At 37.0% G+C, this 13,052-nt stretch overlaps 2 protein-coding genes across 3 annotated transcripts; both read right to left on the minus strand.

The window, feature by feature from the left end:
* Positions 1-90: 90 nt before the first annotated feature.
* On the minus strand, positions 91-6,636 carry LOC113760880 (methionine aminopeptidase 1A). Of its 2 annotated transcripts, XM_027303626.1 has the most exons (17): positions 6,498-6,636; positions 6,303-6,389; positions 5,992-6,042; positions 5,559-5,738; positions 5,126-5,201; positions 4,813-4,860; positions 4,666-4,710; positions 3,870-3,969; positions 3,151-3,202; positions 3,022-3,063; positions 2,493-2,554; positions 2,303-2,401; positions 1,770-1,843; positions 1,595-1,664; positions 1,309-1,374; positions 1,131-1,219; positions 91-597 (listed from the first exon to the last, which is right to left on the minus strand). In XM_027303626.1, exons 2-17 carry the CDS (start codon positions 6,377-6,379, stop codon positions 520-522), a joined length of 1,209 nt encoding a protein of 402 aa, XP_027159427.1. In that variant the 5' UTR covers positions 6,380-6,389; positions 6,498-6,636; the 3' UTR covers positions 91-519. The 2 variants fall into 2 exon arrangements, with proteins under 2 accessions (XP_027159427.1, XP_027159428.1); XM_027303627.1 differs by lacking the exon at positions 2,493-2,554 and having other exon boundaries at positions 2,990-3,063.
* Positions 6,637-7,451: 815 nt separating this feature from the next.
* LOC113759321 (pectinesterase) lies at positions 7,452-9,795 on the minus strand. Its single transcript, XM_027301887.1, is given in 4 exon segments — positions 7,452-8,143; positions 8,344-8,519; positions 8,521-8,668; positions 9,255-9,795. Coding segments are annotated over 4 exon segments (1,557 nt in total).
* Positions 9,796-13,052: the final 3,257 nt, after the last annotated feature.

Raw genomic sequence — 13,052 nt, forward strand, 5'->3', positions numbered from 1 at the left:
GCTGATGCTCTTAATGTGATCTATATACTTCATCGGTCATATTGCTGAACAAAATTAAGGGCTATATTGTATGGCTAGAGGTTAGCAAAGTGTAAATAACTGCACACAGGAGTAATGGGAGTGCATTATAACAACGTAATTATCGAATCAGCATCTTTGAGCTTTCTAAATCACATTATAAATCTACATAGACTGTATTATTAGCACACAGTCATTTAACTCCTAAGCAAACCAATATTAAAAGCGGACGCTAGCAGATTCTTAAGAAAAAGAGAACTTAGATCTTTGAGTGGCTTGTAGGTGCTTTCTACAGCCAGATACATTTCGAACTACAAACCTTCTTATCAAAATTTTCAATCCAATAGATTACAAATGCAAGTCAATTTGATAAAGTCGTGTAGAAAATCCAGCAAAAAGGTATGATATTCCCCCGACAATGCGAAGCGGGTACCACTGGCTTCTTGTCAAAGCTCTAAAGCACAAAAATAGGTTGAGATTGATCTGGCTGGATGATATCGGTTATGAATGTATCCAGGGGAACACGTTGGGGGATGTTGGCAAGCGTGCTGTGAGAACTTCAACCCCCGTCTCCGTCACCTGCAAAATTGCACTTCATTATATTGTGCATCACTCGTTGAAATTATATTATCCCAAAAAAAAAAAGGGTTAATCAGATGCACGACTTTTCGTTGCACTTGGCATACATCAGTTTCCAAGCAAAGAAACCATGCTAGAATGATAATCCTAGAAAACTAAGTTGTTCTGTTGCAGGGATGTTAGTAAACACCACAAATGCCTTGCAACTTTTGTAAACTTTGAAGACTTCTTAGGAGGTGAACCTTGGGTCTAGTCTATTGCCACTAAATTAACTTTAGCAGTGATTCACAGAGGTGGCAAGGTACTTAAGGAATACAGTCAAGGTGGAAATGCATTGAAATTATGGATGGAAGTAGCAATACATGCATGAGATATTGTCCCTCTTGAAGGAGTCTAAATTCTCATGTGGTGTACGAACTCATTGCATCACTAAAATGGACCAATTTCATCAGCTCCCAAGTATATGAAAGAATATCCAAAGACCAGTAGCAAACAAATCAGTGTTAATGTGTTCAACACTAACAGAATCTCACCAAAAGAGTGTGTTCAAACTGAGCACTGCATTTTCCATCTACAGTAACAGCTGTCCATCCATCAGGCCACATCCGGTCACGCCAAACACCTGTCAGTGGGAAGTAGCTCAATATATAACATTGAGAAAACCTAAACCTATACATATCGGTTGTGATATCATGTGAATGAAACTAGTACCTGCATTGATCATTGGTTCTATAGTAAAGGTCTGGCCAGCCTTCATTATACCAACTGCTTTATTTCCTGCTCGGAGTTAAAGGGCAAAACCAGAGAAATGGAAATTCAACAGCAACGGCAATCAATCCTTTCTATCTTCTATAATTTATCCATTTACTACCATTCAGATTCACTGTACCCAAAGACAGATTTCATGGAGAAGGCATATTTCAAACCTAAAACTGGGAACCAGAAAGTTTCAAGTGAAAAAGATTTCATAATGTCAAGCAGCTTTTCTCAAGGATACTAGCATAATGCGGAATATTTGGTGCACAATGGAATAGCTCTCCAATACCATGACCACAATAAGATTTGACCTGTTTTACATGCCAGAAACGTAAAAAATTTTAAAAAAAATGAAATTGAAGAAATATTTTAAATTCTTTAAGCAAGACGTGGGGAAAAAGGCACTAGCAGTTTACCACAGAGAAGCCTGACATCAAAGCGTGTCGATTGATGACCTCTCCAACTTCACGAAATCGTACCCCAGGTTTGACTAGAAGTAACAATACAAAGTAGTTTAAAAAAAAAATGATACTCACTGAATCTACAACTTAACTTCCCAAGAAAGTTGGAATCTTGTAAGCGACAGCATTCCAAAACCGAAAGTAATATCAGAACCTTGTGGACAGATGCAAATTGAAACATGCAAAACCGGGATGAAACAAAGCACATGCAATATTACTTCTAAATAAATCACAACTTTGTATCTCTCCTTTAAATTAACAATATTTTTCCAGATGGAAGAATTTTTTTTGCAAAGAAATGAGATGCATCAGAAAGGAAAGAGTACACGTCACAGATAGAAGGAAAAGAGGGAAGGAAACTGCATAATAAGGCTACTAGAAATGTCAAGTGATGGTAAAGTTCAGCGCTGATCTCTAAGAAACAGTTCTGGGGCTGTCAGGAGATAGAATACAACTTTGATGTACAAAGATCTCAAAGCAACACCCACCAATAGATATTGCCTTCTCCAAACACTCATATGTACATTGCACGAGCCGCTGAGATGCTTCATCAACGTTGCCCACAAAGAATGTTTCATTGAGATCACCTGCATACTCAGCATAACAGACCAGTTAATCTTGTAAGTTTATAGTAATCAGATTAACACAACAAAAAAATCAATAGTACCAAGAGTTTACCATGGACCCCTTTATAGTACACAGTTACATCTACATTTACAATGTCGCCATCCTCTAATTTCCTGAGAAGATTAAGTATATAGCATAATGTATAGAGGCTCAACCCAACTTTCAGAGAGGCTTAGATATAAAATATAACAGATTGTTACTAGATCCTCCTTTCAGACTGTATTACATAATAAAAAGCAACATGATCCCAAATTATATATATATATATATATATATATAAGCAAGCATGAAGCACCTCATAAAATGGAACATAAACTAAAGAAAGTAAGACAAAAATGCAATGATCAGCAGCATTCTTTTACCTGCCTTCTGATATTGTGGAATGAACAGAAAAAAGAATTTCATATGAAAAACTAATTGTGCAGAGAGAACATAGTCACACAATTTTAATCGATATGTTAAATTCAGAAGTCAAAAGACATGGTTAGGATCAGCAAAAGGACATCAAAAGAATGTACGATGTTTAACAGAAAAACAGAAGCGACTACCATGAATATGCTTGGTTTCAAGCAGGAGGTACCTTGCATCCGGAATTCCATGGCAGATTACCTCATTAACTGACCTGTGACCACAAGGCAGAAAAATGTCGAAAATGCAGGATGATAACAAGGAAGCATGAATGTACCGTGCACAATGTGGAAGTACCTACGTGCAGCAAGATTTTGGGAAGAAATGATAGTTCAGAGGCGATGGATATCCACCTGCAGTGGATAAAACTGAAAGTGTCAAGAAGGTCACAGATAGTTGCCATGTGCAATATCATATGAAAGAACCAAGAATAAGAAACATAAAAATTGCTACAAGTCAAACAACAAGATAGGACCACCTGTGCAATAATAATTATAGTACCTAACAAGAAAAGAGAAAAGAGAGGGAGTGGTAACATCTAAGAAGGGGTAAGAATTTCAAGAAAATTTTACTATCATAAGAAGGATCTCAGACTATCTACATCACTGAGAAAACTAAAATGACTAATCCTAATGTACAATTTCAGACTTGTTTGCCTCTCATATCAATAGTTTATCTAGATAACCACCAATCAAAAGAAACAGGTAAGTTTTCTAACAAGATGTCTGCCTTGCTCAAATGTGGTAGAAATACATGCCAGTGATCTAAGTCCAAAAATTGGCTTGAAGCTAACAATGCAAAAATGTCTTCCAAACTAAAACAAGGCAGAGAAACAAGTTGGATTGTTCGCCAACACACATCTGGAAAAATAAGTAGCCCAGATGACAAATTTACAGTGTACCGACAAATTCAAGTTCTCAATATAAAAATTCTTCTCAAAACACAAACATGAGTGTACAAAGGCACATGAGAGAGAAGGAAAAAGCAATAAATTTGAATAGCATCCTAAAGGAAAAACACCTGCAGAAACAGTAGCTTCATGAACCACCGCATCAATTTCATCAGTAGTTATGCCAGGTCGAATAACACGGGCAGCTGCATCCAAAACTTCTCTTGCAATCTGCGGGTCACAAACAATACTCATAACCAATTCAAAAAACTTGTGTGTTCAACTAGCATCTATAGTAAGGTTAACGTCAAATTTTATCTTTGTCATAAAAGACTGAAGTTCTTCCACGAGGATAAATACATAGAAAATAAGATAGCAAGTTAAGCAAAATATGAAAATTGCATGGAAGTCAAGATGAATCCCCCCCCCTCCCAAAAAAAAAAAAATTTTTTCTCAGTCTCAATCAAGTGTAAGATAATTTACTTTTCTTCATCAGTTCCAGACTACCTTCTTCCTTGACCGAGATAACATAAAACATCATATTCATATTTCTCTCTCTAACTTCAGATAATGTTTTCCATGATCAATTCCTTGCTTTGTCCATTTTTTTGTTCTAAAGAGCCATTGTGCCTCTTGCTTTTTAAAAAAAAAAATTTGAGGAATGGGATTTAAGAAGTGGCGAGGGGGAAGGGGGATCAGAACCCAGGACTTCTAAGTCGTGAAGCCTCAACCTCAGCCACTAGACCAAGGCCTCTTTGGCTTACTGTGCCTCTTGCTTCTTAATGCAGATTATTTATAAACAGAGACATAAATTCTGCGGCATGTACTTGGTTGATGTGATTCACAACTTATAACATAATAAAGATTGATATCTCAAACCACCAAATAGAACAATGTACCAAGTTAAACAAAAAGACAATTACTTACTCGACAAGTTTCTCGCATTCTCTCAATTTGGTCGGGAGTCTTGATCTTCAAATTACGTGTATTTGCAAAACATAAACAAAACTAAGTCACAACTCTCTCTTGTGCAGAAATTTGAGACTAAAATGTTTAGCTTCAATCAGAGGATACCTCAACAGTGTGCTGCAGGTCACTATTTGGCTCAACCTTTGGGATTCCCTGCCATGTTAAACATACGAAGTTAAGCAAACTCAAGAATTATAGCATGAAGTTCCAATGCAAAGTTAAAATTACAGTCCACGAGCCTAACTGAAATAAAGGATTACAATTTCCATATAACAACCAAGGAGATAAATTAGTAATGAAACCAACTGATCATTAAAATCACATTCATTCAAATAAAAAAACTCTGCAGAATTTCTGCTCTATACTTCAAAACCTATAAGACAAAAACAACATTTGAATTGGAAAGTGGCACACTCACATCACTCGCCCAATCAGGTTGTTCAATGTGAGCAGGAACTTCACGCTTTTTTGATATAGGATACGGCCTTAGTGTCCTGAGCCAAAACAGAAGAGATAATTCAAAAGAACATCCCCAATATTGAGTCCCTAGTTAATCCATAGCTCTCATTCTAACACTTTTTCTTTACATGAAAGGATTACAATATTCCAAAATTTTTGGCAAACCTGAATCTCAAGCAAAAATTACAATGACTTACGAGAGAAGTTGCTATCACAACATACTTAATTGCACTTGCATAAAACACATAGAAAAGGAGAAATTTTTCCTCCAAGATCCCAACTCTTTATTCATTGGAAACAATTTATGAAAAATCATCACTAGGAAAGGCAACTTCTTTAGCAAGAGGATGAGAAGAATTGGCCACACCAAGAGTCAAAATTGAGTAAAATACCCTATCCAATCAAAGTTTGGCATTTTCAGTGTACGAGCCTGTCCTTTCTTCAAGCAATAAAGCCAACTGCTTGCAGGAGAGGTAGCATCTTGCTCATTGCCAGGTGAAAGTTCCAATAATTTCGCCTTCAAGTGAATTGATTTATGAGAACCCCAGGATGCCTTGAAACAGTCCTGTGTGCTAGTAACAAATGCATCTCCGTCAAGGTAAAATATAAGCCATGCCAAAATATTAAATGTTTGAATACATTCAGGCATACATACATGTTTCAGCGGCACTTTTATTGTCAAATTTATAAAACTAAAGAGTAGCTGTTTTCAGAAGTCTTCCTTCCTTTTTTTTTTTGTTTCAGCTCTATCTTTGCTAATTGACTCTTTCAGGAAGTTAAAACCCAGAAACATGAATATACAATTCACAGGTCAGAATTACAAACCAGAAAGCAGCACCTTCACGAGGAAGCTTTAGCTCTACACATTTGGGGCACCTGCAAGGGAAAATCCCACTGCTTATTATCTATGAACCACCAAGACAATCATCAATTTAGTGTAATATACACATGGCCCATATAAGATTACTTCAGTAAGGAAAAAAGAAAACGCATGAGTTTCTTCACCTTTTCACCATTTTTAAACAAAAATGCTTTTACAGCGATGTGAATCATTGTACAATTTTGAATTTGTACGGCAGAATGAGTAATGATAGTGTAAACAATTTAAGAAAGTATATAGGATAAAGATCACTAACTGAAGATGAGCTGGCTTGCCACATTTAGCACAGCACAAGGCTGCAGTTTCAACAGCATCTGCTCCTCCACCCGCCATCAAAAAAAATCTGATTTTTCACAAATTATCAATCAGATTTTTGAATATTTTTCAATCAGATTTATATGGGTTCGAAAAAGATTGCATCTTTTTCGGTTGTTGTATATGAATAACTGACCTGGAATCTGGGTTCTGATCGTTTCCAGTAGGAAGATTTAGGAATTTAACGGAGGGAGGGTTGAGCTAGGGTTTTGAGCTCCGTTTTGAAGTTTGTAGAAAAAGGAAATTTAGTAGCAGAATAGCAACAAAACGTTTTTTTAAAAAAAAAAAGAAAAGAAAAGAAAAGTAGTTGAACAGGGCCTCTCTTTTCTCTTTCTAATTCGGGTGTGGAAATTTTTACCATATACATATTAGGATTAATTTCAATAAGGCCCGCCTCAAAGAATGGCCTTTTACTCCATTGTTTTAGGAGAATTTTCACTTGTTGGACCCTCGCTGTATGAAATTATTATTTCATCCTAATTTTGTCCCTTTTGTTCAAAATATTAGGACATTTGATAGCTTATCTTATATGAAAAAAAAAAAAAGAGACTAAAGCGCATTTCCCCCCTCCATTCTGGTTAATGGGCTGCAAAAGGAGGGAAAGAAACAACTAACATGAAAGAGCGGAGGATTTTATGGGTGAACAAACCTCATTGTTATTTAACATTCTACTCTTACTAATATGCTACTACCAATTAGTAAGGATGCTTTTGCGAAACAATTAAACAGTCAAAATGTCACACCTGAATCATAATATCGAAACAATTTATTGCATTTATTAGATTGACGTCTCAATTCTCGTGCAAAGATGATCGCCTGCCTGCCTCTCGTTTACAGATTGTGATTCTTGAAGCAATAATAAGGGGCAGTTTTCACTTTTGTTTTTCCACGATTCATTGATTCGTTATATACTACTCAGTTAGGTGAAATGAAAACTGCAGGAAGGAGAGATTTTAGTTCGGTTGAGGATTTTGATTTTTAGGCTAATGAAATCCAATTAAACTAGCCACGTTCCGAGTGGAATATACAGTTCTAACTGCCAAAATACAAGTTAAACTAGTAGGAGGCATATTGTCAAAGCTCTCAAAATTCAAACATCAAGCGAAGATGGTACTCCGGTGGCAGAAAGCCACAGGTCCCCCTGGATGAAATTTCTTACAGAAAACCAACTAGCCTCACGGGGATCGTACATTGGATGAAATCCAGGCCATTTCACCCTGTTTGCAGTAGAAGCTCCACGTCCTGTGTTCATATACTCCCCATAATACAGTGTTGAAAGAGCAAAATTTCCAGCCCATTCGCTCCATCCCCGTGGATGAACTAAGCCACCCAAGTCCGTCTTAAGAAATACGGTTCTTGAATATTGCTTCCACGGCCGACCAAGGTAACTATTGAACCTCCCCGTAAAGGGGCTGAAATCAGAGGATGGTGCAACTCGACAGTTTATTATTGAAATCCCCGTATTCTGATCAGGGTGATCCCTCCCTTGTGCAGTTATCATGTTAGACTGGTCATCCATTGGCCTACGCACGAAAATGTCGCAATTTTGGAAGACAGCTGATGCATCACCAAAGATGAAGTCGATGGTCCCATGTATCTGGCAATCGCGATAGAATTGTCTTAGCGAATGAACCAAGAGGGTGTCTTGGTAACCTTTGAAACTGCAGCGATAGAAGACCGCGAGGTCTGAGCCTACCCTAAGTGCCACGGCCTGCCTTTTTTGAGGTCCTGCTGTGTTCTCAAACGTTATGTCTCTTGCCCAAAAGCCGTTTCCAGAAATACCTACGTGCAGAAAGGGTGATCATTCAATATTTCTGAAGCTGACATACAACTATGTCAGACATTTTACGTATTATCTTAATGGAAAATCGAACATCTTTAGCTGGATCAGCTTTTAATTTATCTGGCAAATTCAGAATCTGGTTAGTAAAGTCTTCATGGGAATAGTGAACATTAAGAAGAATAATAGTTTTCAAGCTTACCAAAGGTAGCAGAGCTCAAGGTACTTGCACCATCAACGACATTTTGATTGCCGGTGACAATTGTTTTGTCGATACCATCCCCAACAAACATGACATTCTCCAAATTTCTCGGGATCTCCACCTTCTCATGGTATAACCCCGATTTCACGTATACTACTGCTCTTCCTGGCCTATTATGTTCTACCAAGAGCAGCCACTGCCTCCTTTATCGTCTTAAAGTTTCCTGATCCATCTTGCGCAACTACAATATCAGCCTTCGACGTTGCTGGACTCCATGATGCTAATAGCCCCCAATATTGATCAGTGCCCCGTTTTCTTGGAATCCCTGAATAAAAAATTAGTTAGCAAAAAGGATTATAGCGAGCATCCCCTGCTTAGTGTAACTTTTAATGAAAGGAGCGATATTTCCACTCAGAAACAGTAAATATTTCACCAATACATTTTGTTCGCACGTTACTTTTTAAGTGATCATGCCCTGTTTTCGTGTTTGTTAGGTAATTTTACATGAATATAGACACTCACTAACCATTCTGCCAAGACAGGTACTAGACGGATAAGTTGCACTAATTACCAGAAGCTGACCATGCTAATAGCCCGTAGCCCGAATATTGATCAGTGCCCCGTTTTCTTGGAATCCCTGAATAAAAAATTAGTTAAAGCAAAAAGGATTATAGCGAGCATCCCCTGCTTAGTGTAACTTTTAATGAAAGGAGCGATATTTCCACTCAGAAACAGTAAATATTTCACCAATACATTTTGTTCGCACGTTACTTTTTAAGTGATCATGCCCTGTTTTCGTGTTTGTTAGGTAATTTTACATGAATATAGACACTCACTAACCATTCTGCCAAGACAGGTACTAGACGGATAAGTTGCACAAAAGGCCTAATTACTCTGAGAAGCTAGCTTACCATGCCTTATTGACCTTCCAAAATTGCCTCGTAGCTTTACCGAAGCCAAAGCTGCGTGAAGCAACAGAGTTAAGTTTTGTGCTGCCTGCGTATCAAAAGACAAACCCTTCTCCTCCAAGCCATCCAAACAACTTCTGTGGCTAGCCAAGGCCGCACTCAACCAGGTGACTGCATCAGCTTGGCTGTAATTCTTGCTAGACAATTCTAACCATGCAAGCAATGGCTCAGACTCCTCATAAAGCTTCAAGCAATCAGCAATAGCAATATCACCAAATCGTGAGCCATGATCCAAGTGATCATGATATCTTCTCAAGCTTTGAGCCCAGTTAACGGCTTGCAAAATGCCAAACCTGGCCGCTCGGACTGCCTCAAGTTCTTGCTCGCAGGAGATATAGCTTGGTACTGCAAAGACAATGAAAAGGAAGATCGCAAACCCTGAAGTCATTTTGAAAAAGCAGACGGCGGTGAAGTTTGGAGATGTTGGTTTCCCACTATACAAGGCACTTTGGAGAATTCTTAGATATAAGCGGTGCCGCAGCATGTATCACTGAGATGGAATATTTTTCTGATCCGTCCTCCTGAGTGAAACTTATTTTTGTGTCATAGTAACCGTTAATCATTTAGAGGTGCATAAATAGGCCTACTACTAGCTGCCAATATAGGTTGATACATTCTGATTCTCCTACTCCTCATGACACCTAAATGTATTGCACAATATATATATGGCACTCATGGTCATGTATATGTCAGTTCAGAGTTATTTCATATATATTGTTTCCTTTGCTCTTTGTTTTTCTGTTTTAAATTTTGGCAAGGATTCTTTATATTTCTGCAAGGATTATACTTTTCTCAGGCTTCTTGGCATAAGTACCCTTTTCTATATTTTCCATTTTTCTTTTTTGAGGAACTTGGGATTAATGTCTTTCAAGGAGTTATTTAAGATGATTAATTGACCAACCTTTTTTTCCATTTGGGTGATTGCAATTTACATGCGTTACTTAACCGATTTACTGGTGGATATTAGTAAAATGAGTTAAAGATTTTTAGTAAGGGAGAAATAAAACCAAATTATCAAATAACTAGTGACAAATCAAACTAGCATTAAATAAAACAAAAAACAAATCCATTGCCGTTTTATCAAAAAAAAGGTGGATGATTATATATAACCGTTGGCTCGTTATGGATTAGATGTTTTTAAAAAACTTTATTGTAGCATTCTATTTATAAAAAAAAAAAACCTTTTCTATCATAAATGGTCCATTTGAATTGTGTGTTTTGGGATGTTTTAAAAATTTATAATTTTATTAGGGTATTTTTTTAAGAATTTGTTAAACATTACCTACCACGACCATCCACCAACCTTACCCTCTTCCCTTCTCTACTGCCGCCACCTCCCTCTCCTTCCTTTTTCTCCCCTCTCCTCCGCTTCTCGAGAAAGAAGGAGAGGAGAGGAAAGAAAGAGGAGGAAGGGGATGGCAGTGGTGGAGGAGGGAACAGGGGAAGGGGTGGTGGTGTGTGATGAGTGGTGAACTAGTAGATTGAAAAAAATAGAGGGTTAGATTTATTTTACTTATTTATTTTTTGTTTATGTGTATTTGAGATTGTATGTATTTAAAGCGTTTTTAGAATATTTTTAAAGTGTGTTATTGCAGGTTTCAACAATAAAAACTATTTTGTGAATAACTTGTCAATCCAAGCAGAGCGACGTGTCAAAGATACTCTAACTTTAAAGCCCCGTTTGGGGTTGTGATACTTTTGGTAAGATATCATTTTAGGTGCTAAAAGTACTTTTAAAGTGTTTGGTGAAAATCATCTCATAAAATTAAGAGGAAAGCTTTTAGTGTTAAAAGTACTTTTAACAAAAACTCAAATTTGGTGCTTCTAAAGTAGCTTTTGTGATTTTTAAAAAAAAAATTCAAATTTAATCATTTTATCATATATTATAAACCAAATAGAGGAATAAACACTTATAAAAATTTTTAAATTACACATTATCCAATACAATAAGTATTTATTGAATTATGACTCCAAACAATATATTTGAAAGCACTTAAGTAGTCAATAAGTATTTTTATTAAAAACTCTACTAGGGAAGTACGTTTCAGTAAACTATCGCAGCTCCAAATGGACCCTAAATCATTTTTTATCGTCAGCGCTCAAGGTCACATGACGACAAAGGATTAGCCCACGGCTGCAGGCAAGGATTAAGCATGTCCAACATAGGACCCGTAGGTCTGCTGGTTGTGTAGAACATGCTGCAGGCAAGCCCAGGGATGGTTGTGAGACCTAAGGGAGTGACATCTGTCAGATAAGTGAAGATCCACAGATTTGGGCCTTTGGGCTTTGACGTCAAATTTATTTTACAGTGGCCTAACGACACTTTTGGGTCTTTAGCTAAGTACGGAGTTGCATTTTGGGACTTTTGTTTTAAATGTGCTATAATCGGGTTGTGTACTTAGTTTGGGTGTCAAGGATAGAAAAGAAATGTTAAGTTATGACAGGAAAAGAAAAGAAGAGGAAAGGAAGGAAGAGATTTTAATGTTGTTTAGAAGTTTAGAAATGAAATGAAATGATTTGGAACATATATGCCATTAAAATTTTGTTCAGTGACAATCTAGGTACAAAATTAGTATTTTAAAAAAATTTATCAAGCTTCTGCTACCTTTCCTTAGCTTTCCGCCCATATTTGGGAAAACTTCCTTCAATGATAGTTACAAAACTCTCCTTCCAAACCAGTTGGTTTCTCTTCTCTTTTCCTTACTCTCCTTACAAAAATCTCCCAAGTAACATAAACCTTTCTCTTTTCCAAATGAGTTGTTGGTGTCAATTTTGTAGCTTAAAGATTTTTTGAGTCAATTTATGTTATATCTATTTTTCTTCTTATAAGTAAAATCATTTGTTTTATCATAATTACCTTTTCGTTCTGCATTTTTTTAGTAGGAAAATGGTAGAATTTAAGAAGCAGTGAAGGAGAAGAGCGAGAATTTCTAAATTTAGCCATTAAATTATTAATGCCTCTTCGGATTGATAAAATTGTTTACACTATTAAGATCAATATATGTTAAAAATCTATTGGATTTGTGTCTGAATTGAATAATATATACAGCAAGATCCATATTTGATCCTTTTTTATTTGGTCAGACCACCCGGTATCCGGAGCCACTGCTCCAACTAATCCGGATTCGGCCCGGGTTGCGCCCGCAGAGTCCGACTCTTGCTCGGGGGCAAGATCCATATTTGATCCTTATGCTTAAGCAAATTTGCATCGAATTTGAGTAATCAAAATTAGGAAAACACTTGTATAGGTTAAAGTTATAAACCATACTGTGGTACGTTGAAGCCTACACAAGTGTTTGCATCAAGATTATGCATGTATCCGGATCCAGATAAGGTTGCACATATGCCTGAAAAAAGAAGCTAATACCCAAGACAGCCTTATCCGGTTCTTGGATTGCGGGGAGCTCTGAGGCGCAACTGGTATTTTGTGTACTAAAGAAAGGTCAGCTGGGCACACAACTCGTTGTTCGGGAAATTGCATCCACATTACAGTTTGAGGAAAAAAAAAAAGTCTTCCACCACGATGGATAATGCTGCGCGATTAGTAATGAAAAAATGAATTTAGTTGCTAGCTATCATTAGAAAGAATCGGTCAGCAAGAATCTTTGCACGGTTGTGCGTGAGTTAGTCAAGTGTTAGGATCCAGCATGGAAATCGTAGACCAATTTCCACGTATAACCTGTCCTGAATCTTACAAAATCTAACAAGGAAAAAGACCCGAGAACAAAAAAAAATTAAAAA

Source organism: Coffea eugenioides, chromosome 2 (assembly GCF_003713205.1).
Source record: "Coffea eugenioides isolate CCC68of chromosome 2, Ceug_1.0, whole genome shotgun sequence".
NCBI lineage: Eukaryota > Viridiplantae > Streptophyta > Magnoliopsida > Gentianales > Rubiaceae > Coffea > Coffea eugenioides.